This window comes from Lissotriton helveticus, chromosome 5_1 (genome assembly GCF_964261635.1).
Source record: "Lissotriton helveticus chromosome 5_1, aLisHel1.1, whole genome shotgun sequence".
Lineage (NCBI taxonomy): Eukaryota > Metazoa > Chordata > Amphibia > Caudata > Salamandridae > Lissotriton > Lissotriton helveticus.
The window spans coordinates 1,825,970,692-1,825,986,149 of NC_136065.1; the positions used below are offsets into that span (position 1 = coordinate 1,825,970,692).

At 44.1% G+C, this 15,458-nt stretch overlaps 1 protein-coding gene across 21 annotated transcripts in view; it reads left to right on the top strand.

The window, feature by feature from the left end:
- HDAC5 (histone deacetylase 5) overlaps positions 1-15,458 on the top strand; it is a 1,448,645-nt gene that overhangs the window by 965,744 nt on the left and 467,443 nt on the right. For all 21 annotated transcript variants that reach the window (XM_078645209.1, XM_078645212.1, XM_078645222.1 and 18 more), the window contains one exon: positions 8-225. In XM_078645209.1, the coding sequence (XP_078501335.1) occupies positions 8-225 (218 nt within the window). The remainder of the gene's footprint in view (positions 1-7; positions 226-15,458) is intronic.

A 15,458-nucleotide genomic window follows, 5' to 3' on the forward strand; every position in this document is an offset into this window, starting at 1 on the left:
TTTCCAGTTCCCCTTCATGGTCAGTCACCCTTGGTAACCGGAGAACGGCTCTCGACCAACATGCGGACAGTGAACAAGCTGCCACGTCATCGGCCACTCAGCCGCACACAGTCCTCCCCACTTCCCCAAAGTCCACAGGCTCTTCAACAGCTCGTTATGCAACAGCAGCACCAGCAATTCCTGGAGAAGCAGAAGCAGTACCAACAGCAAATGCAGCTTGGCAAGGTAGGTGATTGAGAGAGGTGAAGCGGCATGAGGGCGAACCACAAAACAAGGATGTAATTTACTCAACAAGGTCAAAGAGTTCTTGAGGTTACAGATGGAACTCAAGGATTGAGTAGTGGAAAAAGAAAGCACTCTGGTGCGGGTGATAGAGAGAATGTTAAGGAGCAATGGAGAACATAGGGCTCATTTCTGACCCAGACTATTAAGAGAAGAGAAACTACATAATGATAGGTGGCTCCGTAAAACAAACAAGATTGAGGCCTTCGGGATGCAAGAGTGTGATGGAAAGAATACCAAAGAACAGACAGGGAGAGACTGATTTTAGGGACAGAGCAGAAGAATTCTAAGAATCTTATAAGTGTGGATCCATTCTTCCAGGCCCAGAACAGAGAGATGATTGCTAGGAGCAGGACCATAATCATATGTGCAAGAGATACACATAGGCTCATTGAGGTGCTGGAGTGAGAGCATTGGTGTGTGCAAAGTGGTAGGAAAAACAGACGTACGACATAAGAGAAAATGGGAAGCAGCCCTCTTGCCCTGTTGAGTTCCCTTACTCTAGGCACCACTTTGAAGCATTACATTATTCTAGATTCACTTGCTGTTCTTTATTCTTTGGGGCATCAACAATAGGCTGAGTCATATGATATCAAACATAATTCCACAATGCTCCTGTGTGATACCTCCATCTTTAGGTTGCACTGTAATGGTATGCAAACATGCATAGTTTCACATTTTTAGTTCCCAACCAGACGCCCCTTATAACATATTTAATACTCCATTAACTGGTCAGGAGCTATTTGGGATTAATGTTGATGACCCCATGGACAAAATTACAAAGGGTTACAGAAACTGCTAGTTGAGTTGGGGAGAGAATGCTTTCACAGAGGTATACACAATGCAGCTAGAGAAAATGAGATTTTGATTTTACAAACCCAACATTAATTGGCCCAAGGCCAGAGTGCATTGCCTACTAATTCATAATGACACCAAAACTCACAATCACTTCAGTCTTTTCTATGTAAGGCTCTCGGGAAGGTCTCAAACCTCTAGGGGAGGTGCACAAATAAATTGACTGTATCAATCAATCCTAGTGCATTCTAACACCTATCTGGACAAGTCAAGAAATCCTCTCAAAGTGGATTGAAATCAAATCAGACAAGCATAACATGGGTACTGCATAGTACTATATTGCACAGTACATGTAGAAAAGAGAAATACAACAGCAAACAAAGAGCACTACAAAACATGTGGCTTTTTTCACAAAAAGACACTGAAGTGTTCTTTTTTTTTTTTTAAACCTTTATTATCACTTCACATAAATACAAGCATGGGCCTACAACCATCCCGGCCGGCCGCTAATCAATTCGTAAGGTAAGCAGAGCAATATAAAAAGAAACGGCGGTCCATAAGCCGGGGTCAGGTAAGTATCCAGGATACGACTCGTATTTAGGCGTACAGCGTAATAAGCAGGATTTAAGAAGGTTAATTTTACAATGAAGAAAAATAAAACAGAAAAAATATCAGAAGAAGTGCCAGACGGTCACACATGATCCTACAATAGCAACATGAAACAGAAATCCGCAATGAGTGCGAATACACTTAAGGACACAGGGGCAAGGTATACGAGTCAGGATAAATGTAAACAACACATACACGTCATGTCGAATCAGCATCCCAGCCCGTAAAAACAAAACAGATTGTAGAAAACATGAAGACGACGACACCTAGAAAAAGAAAAAGCAAAGGGCCATAGAGACAAAGGAAGGACAAATAAACAACCCTCTTCCCCCTACCCCCCACCCTGCACCCCTGCAGAAGGCTACGGCCTACCCCCCCCCCCCCCCCCAGCAGCGTGCCTATCGCCCTAAAAAGAGACACGAAATATAGAAGAAAAAGGAAGAAAAAGGAAAGGAAAAAATATGAAGAAGGGCCATCGCTCAGACCACCTGGCCCCCCCCCCCCCCCTCACCTATCGCGCACAATATATATCAGAAGCAAAGTCAGAAGAGCCACAGTAAGCAAGAATCATAAAGTCAATCGGTAACATCCCCGTGGAGTGTCCCTCCAAAACACCGTCAGCCAACAATGTGTTCCATCATATTCTAAACGATATCATCCCTGGCCTTCTCTATCAATAGTACCCACATACGGCCAGTCATCAATCGGCATACAGTACAGTGTGGCGGGTCCAACCGAACCGGGCGGTCCGAGAAGCGCCAATACTCCATGGGACCGTAGCCCCCAAATCCCAGTCAAGTACGCATGGCGGAACTCCGTATGTGGCAGTACCGATACCGGAAACATCCCCCAGGCAGAACACAGTCTCACCAGCCAGGAGGAGAAAGACACACAATCCGACAATTGTTGAAGCGCCGCCGGGGCAACCCAAACTATGGATCGATGTTGTTTCTTCCGCCGCCGTACAGATAAGGGCCCCGACGAGTCACTCCCAAACACACTTCAGTCTTTTCTATGTAAGGCTCTCGGGAAGGTCTCAAACCTCTTGGGGAGGTGCACAAATAAATTGACTGTATCAATCAATCCTAGTGCATTCTAACACCTATCTGGACAAGTCAAGAAATCCTCTCAAAGTGGATTGAAATCAAATCAGACAAGCATAACATGGGTACTGCATAGTACTATATTGCACAGTACATGTAGAAAAGAGAAATACAACAGCAAACAAAGAGCACTACAAAACATGTGGCTTTTTTCACAAAAAGACACTGAAGTGTTCTTTTTTTTTTTTTAAACCTTTATTATCACTTCACATAAATACAAGCATGGGCCTACAACCATCCCGGCCGGCCGCTAATCAATTCGTAAGGTAAGCAGAGCAATATAAAAAGAAACGGCGGTCCATAAGCCGGGGTCAGGTAAGTATCCAGGATACGACTCGTATTTAAGCGTACAGCGTAATAAGCAGGATTTAAGAAGGTTAATTTTACAATGAAGAAAAATAAAACAGAAAAAATATCAGAAGAAGTGCCAGACGGTCACACATGATCCTACAATAGCAACATGAAACAGAAATCCGCAATGAGTGCGAATACACTTAAGGACACAGGGGCAAGGCATACGAGTCAGGATAAATGTAAACAACACATACACGTCATGTCGAATCAGCATCCCAGCCCGTAAAAACAAAACAGATTGTAGGAAACATGAAGACGACGACACCTAGAAAAAGCAAAGGGCCATAGAGACAAAGGAAGGACAAATAAACAACCCTCTTCCCCCTACCCCCCACCCCCCACCCTGCACCCCAGCAGAAGGCCTCGGCCTACCCCCCCCCCAGCAGCGTGCCTATAGCCCTAAAAAGAGACACGAAATATAGAAGAAAAAGGAAAGGAAAAAATATGAAGAAGTGCCATCGATCAGACCACCCGGCCCCCCCCTCACCTATCGCGCACAATATACATCAGAAGCAAAGTCAGAAGAGCCACAGTAAGCAAGAATCATAAAGTCAATCGGTAACATCCCCGTGGAGTGTCCCTCCAAAACACCGTCAGCCAACAATGTGTTCCATCATATCCTAAACGATATCATCCCTGGCCTTCTCTATCAATAGTACCCACATACGGCCAGTCATCAATCGGCATACAGTACAGTGTGGCGGGTCCAACCGGGCGGTCCGAGAAGCGCCAATACTCCATGGGACCGTAGCCCCCAAATCCCAGTCAAGTACGCATGGGTGAACTCCGTATGTGGCAGTACCGATACCGGAAACATCCCCCAGGCAGAACACAGTCTCACCAGCCAGAAGGAGAAAGACACACAATCCGACAATTGTTGAAGCGCCGCCGGGGCAACCCAAACTATGGATCGATGTTGTTTCTTCCGCCGCTGTACAGATAAGGGCCCCGACCAGTCACTCCCAAACACATCAGAGCAATCCAAAGCGATGTCACGGACCGGGTCTATCGGCGTCTCCACAAACGTAGGCGCAGCTGGAACGTTCATCACTGACGCAAAGGCGGGCACATCGGCGCTTCCTTGTGATTCATCCCTACCCATGTGGAGCGGTGGGACGACAATGGCGGCCATCCTCCTTCCCAGATCCCGGGCGTCCCGGATCAGGGTCTTATGCAGAGTTGTTAACGCAGCCAAAACATCTCTGGACGTGGGCTCTCTCTCGTGTCGCCAGACCCCAGGACTCTCTCGCATAGCGGCTTCTCTGCCCGGGTGAGGTGTGCGTACGAGGGTGCTCTCCGCCATCTTAGCTGCTCCGGCCTCGTCCTTCTCCACCTCACCTCGGGACCGGGTCTCACATCAGGGAGGAATAGGATTCACAACGGGAATCTCACAAGCCAAGGCAGGTTTCTCAGCAGAGAGTCACCAAAAGGCTAAAAACTCCGCCGCACCCTGGGGGCAGCACACTGACTCCGGGCAAAGTCGGTAATGGGCCCGGACACAACACCGGAATGGGGGGCTAAGAATCATGCACCTCCCTCGACCCAGCTGCATCACACTCCCCACATGGTTCTCCGCCAGTTGGGCTGGGTCGGCACTGTCGCCATCGGCAATCAGGTCTTCAGTTCCCTCCGGCCGAGTCCTCACCATCACCAGAGGCCGCTGTTGTTGCAGTCGCGGCCGGCCACTCTCCGCACTCGAGACCCCGGTCCCAGCTCCGTGAAGGCCTCAAAACAGTCGGGGACACTCCAACGGGTCTGCAGCAAGCAGAAGCCTCAGGAGCAAGCGGTAAGTGAAAGTGACTCTTCGCCTACATGTAGATGCCGTTGCAGCTCAGGATAAGTTCCAGGATGTATGTGCGGGGTGAGGAGGCTCACAGAGCCGAGCGGTTACGCAGCCATCTCGATCGCCATCTTGGCTCCTCCCCCCACTGAAGTGTTCTTGATGTACTTCCTCATACCAAAGCAGGGCTTAACTCTGAGGCCAAAATGGGACCTCCGGTTCAGAAACAAATTTCTCAAGACACAAAAGTTCAAGAGGGTTACTCTGTATGTTAGTTGTACCTCAACTGGTAGAAGATGATTACCTGGCAGCAATCGACTTTAAAGATGCCTGCTTTCACATACCTATGAGCCAACATCACCACTGGTGTGCTATAAACATCTTAAGAATTCCCTTTACCAGCCACAGACCATTAGTCTCATCAAATGCATGACCAGTGTCTTGGTTGAACACATTCAGTTGTCTCTCGCCAACAAATGTGTTGAGTTTCACCTTTTTAATTATGAGGGTGTAAACTCAGTACAAAGGTTTACCCACGCTAGAGCAAGAAGTATCTTTGGTTAAGCTTGACACCTCTGTGAGGGAAAATGTTACCAAAGAACAGACCATTCAAAACACTTTTCCATTTGATGACTATAGCAACAGACTCATCACACACAGGAAATTGAATTCACCTCAAAGGCCTACAAATAAGGGGTCACAGGACAACATATGATGCTTCAAGCACACACGTGTTGTAACTAGAGACAGTGTTTCTAGCACTGAAGGCTTTCCAAACATAAATAAAGAGGAAAATATTGCAAATACAAACTGACACAACAATAGCTAAATAAACAAGATGCAACAAACTCATAAACCCTATCCATACTAGCACGGGACTTCTGGAAATAGGTAGTTAACAGCATTAAAATCATGGAAGTTCGTTTAGGCCCAGATTACGAGATGGGCGGCACGGTATTCCTGAGTAGGATATTGCTCTGTCCAATGCTGAGATTTTCCGGCTTGTAAATTTGGGTCTAGTGTTCCTGCACCAAAGAAATCCAGGTGTTAGAACATTGGGCCACTTAGAATTGAGTACAACCTTTCTATGGTTATCTGACCAACCTTAGTAACAAACGTTAGTTGTAATGCGTTTCCTGAAATGGCTTGTATATGTTTCCTCTTGTACCTGATCTTGATATGCACGTCTTTTGGGCCGAGGCACGTCTGTCCTCTGAGGCTGTTGACCATTAAGACTGTATTCCTTGTTTGCCATTAATGCACCGTTGCAGATATGGTGTTCTGTGAGTTATTCCCCCATAGCCGTCCCAAAAACTACTGGGGCCCATATCAGACATATATAGTGGGGAAGAAGATAACAGAGGTGTGGAGGGTGAGCAGGAAAGCCGATATAAGCCAGATGTACAGTGGCACTACATATGCAGAGCAGACTGAGCAAAGCGAAATGGCAAAGGTATGAGTAGGGACGTTGAGTGTACCAGAATTGATAATAACTTAATAACTAGAATCCACAATGTAAGGAATGCAAATGGACTAAGTATATAGAAGAATGTAATATTGGATACCAATGCATCTGTTATGCATCCTGATAATATTATAAGTAATGATTATAATTGACACTATGTTTCATAAAATGTATCCCTGTTAACTAAACGAATCTATTGCTATAACATCATATGCACCTGATCAATGTGTTTCGTAAAAATAAATAAAAAATAAATAAAACTATGGGCACAGTATCAGTGAGATGCAGGCGTTGTCAGCAAAACCTCTGAATGCCACATTCTTTTTTGACAAATTGATACTTTCTTTTTGCTAAAAGTGGTGCCCCACTTTCTTCTGGCACAGTCCATCAGTCTTCCCACTGTTTTCTCTCTCACATAATCCCAAGTGGGCCCTGCATTGAATGAACTAAGCATTACTGGGTGGATGGCCAGCTTTTTGTTGGCTTTGCCTGTGATAGAAAAGAGAGGGCAGTTTAGAAGCGATTTGTGTAACTGTTGCAAATACATGGCAAGAATACAGTTCTCGAACTGCCTTAAAAAAACAAAGTCCTATCTATGTTTATGTTTATATGCTTGTATAGCGCTCAATTGCCGAGGCGTCTTGGCGCTGGGGCGTGTAGGCAGGTAAGGTGCACAATAATTGAAAGGCCTATGCAGCTGTGAACCGCCAGGTTTTCAGACTCTTCCTAAAAAGCTGAATGTTGGATTAAAGCTTTATAGGACGTGCCAGTTTGTTACAAAGCTTAGCCTCACAGTGTGTTATTGCTCTGCCCCCCCGCCCCATCTTGCCCGTCTTATCTTTGTAGCTGTAATGAGACCTAGACTAGCTGATCTGAGAACGTGTGAAGGAACATACAGTAAAAATAGTTTTTTAAAGTCTTCAGCACCGCCACCATAAATTGCCTTCTGCACAAGACTTAAGGATTTAAATTCTATATGCTGTTTAATGGGCAGCCAATGAAGTGATCGAATTCCAGCCGTGGTTGGCTGTCCTCAGGGTATGCCCAGTAGAAGTCTCACTGCAGCGTTTTGTAGGGATTGCAATTTTTGCAATTGGAATTTATCGATTCTCAGAAATAAAGAGTTACAATAGTCCAGTTTGGATAAAAAAAGAGCTACCTTCACTGTCTTTTGTAGCTCTTGAGAGATGTATGTAAATATTTTTCTCAGGATTTTTAAGAGAAAAAAACACGATGACGTAAGGCTGTTTACCTGGGGACCAAAATTCAATTTATCATTGAAGATGATTCATAAATTCCTGACCTTCTCTACTGGGTGGGGACATTCTCCGGCTTCAATTGGCCACCAGGACCGGTACCACAGGGGTTGGCCCGGCCCAAACTCCATCACCTCTGTCTTATCTGTATTTATTTTCAGATAGCTCTGACTCATCCAGGCCATAATCTCGCTGAGACAAGCATGGAACCTGGCTGCTGTGGTCTCTGGCTGATTGGTAACAGAGATGACCAGTTGAAAGTCATCAGCGTATGAGACCAGAGCAGAGCCATGCCTCCTAACGAGATTGGCAAGAGGGGTGACGTAAAGATTGAACAAGGTCGGGGCAAGGGCAGACCTCTGTGGGACACCGCAAGGAAGATGGAAACTGTCCGACTTCATGCCATCCCAGAACAGCCTCTGCTCCCCTGCCTCAAAGAAGGACAGGAGGGCCAGGATGGCCCCCCTACCCTTATGTTCCTCAGCCGCTGCACCAGGACAGTATGGTTCACGGTGTTGAACGCAGCTGATAGATCAAGGAGCACGAGGACCGCCCTCCCTCCCTTGTCCACCACCCTGCAGATCTCCTTGGCGGCAAGGATTAAGGCTGATTCGGTGGAATGACGTGAGCGGAAGCCATGTTGATAGGTGTCCAGCAAGTTGTTTTCATCCCGGTATTCAGTCAACACTGTATTCAGTTGTTTCTCTAGGACTTTGGCCACAATTGGTAGACCAGCAATGGGGCGGTAGTTTTTAAGATCATTGGGGTCTAGGTTTGGTTTCTTTAGAAGGGGTGTGATTGATGCCATTTTCCAAGTTTTTGGATAACAACCAGAAGCTTAAACCTGGTTCAGGATTGGGGTGAGATTTTTGCAGATCTTATGGGCAGCTTGATGCATAATGGAAGGGGGACAGGGATTGGTAGGTGCACCAGATTCTATAGAGAGTAGAAGTTTTTGTACTTCCCCACTGTTTAGTGGCTGAAAGCAGGTTAGCCTACAATGAGGGCATGCCACAGGTGTTGTCGTATCCTGAGATCATTATAGATTCCTTGCACCTTCTCTTGAAAATGCCCAGCCAGTCTATTGCATAAGATTTGATCAGGCTTAAAAGCGTTGTCCTTTTGAGTTTTTTTTTATTATTTTTTTTTATTTATTGCTTTTGTTTAATAAGAAACATGAACATTACAGTCTCGCATCATTCAGCTTCAAGTGTACGGTACATTCTCAGCAATGGCATTCATTTGGAAGAAACGACATATGCAAGTCTTCAATAATACATGTGTTACAATACATCAGGGAGGTAATACGTAAGTCCGGATGTAGTCATGCAAAATTCAACATGAAAATGCAGTTATCAATGTAAATGCAGTGTGCACATGTTATCAGTGAGCTAGCTGGATGAAACTCTCATATACATCTATAGTGTACACATCTCATACCCACCAGAAAATACAATAGCAAAAAAAAAAAACAATGCGCATAATCTTCTGGTCAATGGATCTAGTACAATTAGAGCTACATATGTGTCCCCCCATCATTGTCATCAAGCTCTACACTCTCTTGGCCTCCGGCACGCTCTGTTAAATACACCTGTAACGGCCCCAAATATCTCTTGGCCTACTACGAGCAGGTTGCAGCTCAGCATAAACAGCATTCTGGTCTTGACAATATATAAGGTCTTGCAGCCAAACCTTAAATTTCGGAGCTCTCCCCCTCCCCCACCGACATGCAACCCTTCGTTTCGCAAGCAATAGAGCAAGATCAAGAAACCTTCTGGTGGGCCTGGGCGTCTGCAAGGTGTAGCTAAGGAGCATGATGAGTGGGTTCCTGTCTAAGTCCCCGTCCAGCATGGTTCGCAGTGCAGTATGTACTTGGGTCCAATACTCGTATACCCCTGGACACTCCCATGCCAGGTGGAAAAATCCCGCTCCCTCTGCATGACATCTTTCGCATCTATCATTATCTGAGAGTTGGAATCGTAATTTTCTGGCTGGCTTGTAATAGAACCTCTGCAAGAACTTAAAATGAATAATCTTAAGTCCACAACTAGATGAGACGTTGGCAGTGATGCTACAACAGTAGTTCCATTGCTCTTCAGAGATTTCACTACCTAAATCCGCGCTCCATAACTGACAAGCATTGTTCTCAACACTATTTCGCTGCATTCTAATAGAATTGTATAGTCTGGAAACCAGATGACAACCCTCCGACGTCATTAGCATTGTGTGAAGCGGCAGCACTGTCTCCGGCTCATCCGGGTAGTGCGGCAATATTTCTTTCAATGCTTGTCGTAACCGTACATAATAAAAAACCTCTAAAGGTGTAGGATGTAAGTCCTGGAACAGCTGCTCTTGAGTGCGAAACTGCCCATTTAAAAACAGGTCTCCCCATGTGGTGATCTTAAGGCGTCTACACAACAGTTGGAAGCCTGTTTCCTGTAAAAGTACCAGCCGGGGGTGATAGGTGAGTGGAATACGTGGAGAATACAGCAAAACAACGGCTAAGACCCTAGCCGCCCTCCTCCAGGCATCTATAGTGCAAGTCACTGTGGTGTACGGAGTCTCAAGTATGTCTACTGAGCCATGAATCAAGCCATTTAGCGGAAGAGGTTTTGCTATCCAATCCTCAACCGCCAATTGCGGCATGAACGGCGTTGGGTTGATCCAATGATAAGCGTATTGTGCTTGTGCACTCATATAATAGATCTCAAAATCCGGGACATCAAATCCTCCCTTGCAATAAGGCTGCGTAATGACAGACCATTTCAACCGCGGCTGTTTGCCGCCCCAGAACAAACGGAGTTCTGATCTCATTCTTTTAAAAAAATATGCACCTGGAAAATATGGAATATTCTGAAAGAGATATAAAAAACGTGGCAGTATCACCATTTTCATAAGCGATGCTCTACCCGCCATAGACAGCGGCATCACCATCCAACGGGTAACGTTATCTGCTAATTTGGTAATGGCAGTGCAATAGTTCAGTCGAAGTGTCTCATTCTTATCCGTAGACACCACAATACCCAGGTAGCGGAGGTCTGACCCACACCACTCAAGCGGATAATCCAGCGGGAATCGCGTAACCGCCGGTGTGAGTGGAAAGAACTGTGATTTTTGCCAATTGATATGTATACCCGAGAGGTGCCCAAACACCAAAAATTCCCGTAGGATAGGGTTAAGGTTAGTTTGAGGGTCCACAACATACAGTGTTACATCATCCGCATATAGCGACACTCCTATTTGTCGTTGAAAACACTTAAAGGCACTCTCTTTATGTAATTGCCGAATGCGACATGCTAACTGTTCAATCGCAAAGAGCAATGGGGATAGAGGGCATCCCTGCCTAGTGCCCCTTGTGATGGGCATCTGAGTAGATAAGCCTCCATTATTAACAACCTTTGCTACAGGCTGAGTATAAAGCAATTTTATCCATGCTACAAACATTTTAGGGAAACCCATCCTATGTAATATGGCGAAGAGGTAGTTCCATTTAACCGAGTCAAACGCTTTAGTAGCGTCGAGGAATATTGCAGCTACCGGGAGCTCTGGGGCTATAGTATGAACTAGGGAGAAGAGAGTTCGTAGATTATGATTGGTGGATCGACCAGGGACAAATCCGGCTTGATCCGGTAACACAATCTTCTGCATATTGAGGGTCAATCGTGTCACAAGAACTTTCGCAAGTATTTTAGCATCACAATTTAGGAGCGAGAGTGGTCGATAGGAATCGCACTCCGCAGGGTCCTTACCAGGTTTCAAAAGAGATGTTATAACTACCTCACGCATTGAGCAGGGCAACACACCTACCTCTAACGATTCATCAAATACTTCCTTCAATACTGGTGCCATGATGTCTATGTCAAAAAACAACACAAATTGCCAATACTGGATCACCTTTAAGCATGCTCTAATGGTTACCTAATGAATAAAGCATAACGGTCCATTATACGTCATAGGTCAAAAAATTTGTACATTTTTAATTTTTGTCAAACGGTTAAACAGTTTCTTGTAGAATGAATGTGCATGTTAACACACATCAAGGGTTAAACATATCTATACCTAAAACATTTTACATATTTACAATTTACAGATTCAACACATCCTACCAACAACATTCATACTCCATTCATACTACTGTACATAAAAAACAAAACAATAAGGCTCTGTGTCAACAAACAATAAAGATGGTAGTAAATAACAATATTTTTCTTCATTCAAAAATATTTACAATCAAATATATCAACCATTAATTCATATTTGAAGATGGAAAAAAATCACGTTTTTGGAAAATCTTAATATTGACAGAGAGTCCAGTCACTTATAGTTGGGGTCTACGCGTTTCGAACCCCCAATGGCGGGGTTCTCGTCAGGACCAACCAATTCTACAACAAAGACCAAAACAAACAGTTAACCAGTCAGTTCTAATTTCCGGAATTCCAAAAAAAACCATGAACAACACCAGCTAGCGAAACTGCCATACCTTATAGCATCAATCAATGGCCATAGTTACATGTGGTAGATACTCCAAACATTCGAAAAGACACTAAACAAGAAAGAAGAACGACACAACATGAACACCAATGGTACATATACAATAACTGGTTCAGCTGCTTATGGTCTATTCTGCAGTGCACTCACCTCCTGGAGTGTCAAATGGTGTGCCTGAAAAGATTAAAACCTCGATAAATAAACAAAGCGTAGAAGGCACAGCCAAAAGTATGGCACAAACAGATTTTTCAATTTGGGGCTTACCGGGTTCTAAGTGGGAATGGGATTCGCCCGGTTCTTCGTCTGTATCAGGAAACAATTTAACCTGAAATGGAGTGTTTTATTAGGGAATTGCACTGGACGGGGATGGGAAAGGAACGAATGGAGTAGTTCTTACCTGGCGCGAAAGCGTCAAACGCCTGCTCGGTTGTGCCGTATAATTCAGGAAACGTTTTACCTGTAACGGGAACCTTAGTTTAGGGACTTGAATTTAGCGGGGATGGAACCAAAACCAATTTATGGAAGGAACGTAGCAGGTCTTACCTGGAGCGAAACACCCGGTCACGTCTAACAGTAACTGGTAGATGCGTCTGGTGGGCGTTGGTCCTACCTTACTTTTTACAAGGAAGTTGCACCTTACCACGTGATCGCTGTGGTGCTAGGCCGGTAATCTTCTATGTTTGGTTTTGGTGTCGGAGCGCATTTTTTGTAAGGAAGTGGAAACAACTTTATTAAACATGCCAGCATGACCGCTCAATCAGAAGTAAAATAAGATGCGCTGTACCATCGCTAATTTGGTTTGAATATTTCAGATATTTCATTCAAACCCGTATTAGCAGTGTCATATTTCATTATAAGGAGCGCTTCTCGTTGGCTAAGTCTGCCATCGGTGTCTCCTCCTCTCGGGTCTGTTTCAATTTTGGACAAGATAGTCCACTTCAGGTCCTCATCCCGATGCTGACATACCTGCCAGTGTAAAACCAATGGGGCATTGGGAGTGCAATTTCTCAGACGGGACTTATGTTGAGTAATGCGCTGCCTTACTTCTTGAGTCGTTTTGCCGACATAAAGTTTGGGGCATGGGCAAATAATGCCATAAACAACATTTTTTGTCTGGCAATTCGTGAACGAATCATGTCTCCAATGGGTCCCATTAAAAGTAAACAATGATCCTTCTACAGTTTGGGCACAACATACACAGTTGCCACACTTATGGTGGCCTGTCACGGGAGGTAAACCCAACATACTTCTTAATGTGGATTTTGATGTAGTGGGTAAAGCAGCTCTCACAATGTGATTCGCTACACTTTTCTCTTTCCTGAAGGCAAAAAGTGGGGGAGTAGTGAAATCACTATGAAGGTTTTTTACTAGGTGCCAGTTCTGTGTAACCAATTTACGTAGATGGTGAGTTTGGGGTCCAAACGTCGTCACACATACAATTCTATTTTGTTCAGAACGTTCTTTTTTTTGTAAAAGGGTGTCTCGTGGGACAAACCAGGCTCTTTTTAATGAATTTTTTAAGAGCTTCTTGGGGTAACCTCTTAACATTAGTCGTTCCTTTAGTTCATTCGCGTGATGGAAATAATCCTCCTTGTTTGAACAATTCCTCCTGATCCGGAGGAATTGTCCAAAGGGCAAATTCTGTTTCAAACTCCGCGGATGGTAGTTGGTAAAATGAAGAGCCTTGTTCCGATCAGTTGGTTTACGAAACAGAGTAGTTCCCAGTGTTCCATCTACCGCATAGACCTCCACATCCAGGAACGTGATTTTTTTATTTGAGTAACTGAAACTAAATTGGATGTCTTCCATCCTTTGATTAAGCCATGTCATAAATTCATGTAGCTGTTGCTCGGTTCCCGACCAAATCATAAATACATCATCGATGTATCTGATGTATTTTTTGATGTGTTCAAAAAACGGATTTGAATTGTAAATAAATTTAGTCTCATATAGCCCCATAAATAGAACAGCCAACTCCGGAGCAAAGGGACAACCCATTGCTACTCCTTGTATCTGATAAAAGAAGTCACCGTCAAATTGGAAGTAGTTTCTTGACAGGGCGAATTTGGCTAATTTCATTAAAAAGCTGGATGGTACTCTGGTCGGCCGATCCCTTTGTTCTAGAAAATATAGAATTGTTTCTAAAGCTAGATCCTGAGGAATCTGCGTGTATAGTGAAACTACATCCATAGTCACTAACAGTTGGTTGGTTTCGTTAAACTGAATAGATATGTGATTGAGGAATGCAGTTGTGTCCTTCAAGTGTGCTGGAATCTCCTCGATGAACGGTTTCAAGAAGTAATCAATATATTTCGAAACTGGTTCGATCAATGAGGAACAGCCAGATACTATAGGTCGTCCTGGGGGATTAGTTTAATCTTTGTGCATTTTCGGGAGCACATACATTATAGGTATTCTTGGATGTTTGTTCTGTAGAAAAATAAATTCCTTGTCTCCTAATATTCCTAAGTCATGGCCATCCTGTAAAATTGTAAACAGTTCTTTTTGAAGATCCATAGTTGGGTCTTTGCTGATTTTTTTGTAGCACTTTTGGTCTCCTAATTGACGGTTGACTTCTTTTTTGTATTTGTTAATGTCCCAAAGGACAACCGCCCCACCTTTATCCGCCTGTTTAATAACCAAAGATTGGTCATTTTTTAACGTAAAAATAGCTTCTTTTTCTTCTTTGGATATATTATACTGGGTAAATTGTTTCTTACTTTCCAGAGCTGTTATTCCTGACGTTAAAGTTTTTTCAAAAGTCAGAACCTCCTTTGGGACTTTTGACGGCGGTGGACAAAAAGTTGATTTATTGTGGAGTCCTGTGACCTCTTTAGAAATAGGAATGGGCATATCTTTAAAAAACATTTTGAGACGGATCTTGCGGCAAAATTCAAGAATTTCTAATTTCATTTTGATATAATCCGGTGCTCGTACAGGCACATAAGATAATCCTTTCTTAAGGATTGATATTTCTGATGTCGTTAATACACGGTCAGATAAATTGAACAAAGGTGACAGTTCTAATTCTGATAATGCTGTCGTCTTGTTCTCATTTCCCATGGTTGGTACGTTGGGCGTGACTTGCCACGAGGTCTTCGCTGGCCTCTCCCTAAAAAAGGTTGGGGATTTTGTTGTTGATTGTTTTGGTTGCCTCGATAGGATTGGTTAGTCCGTGTGTCACTAGAATCTGTATCCGTCCCAGATGAAGAAGAAGAATCCGAGAAGGTAAGGAACTTGTTACGGGAGCGTCCTTGGTTGTCCACAAAGAATCTCCTTTGGGCTGGTTTAGAGTAAAAATCTGCCTGTAGATATGGGTATACCAC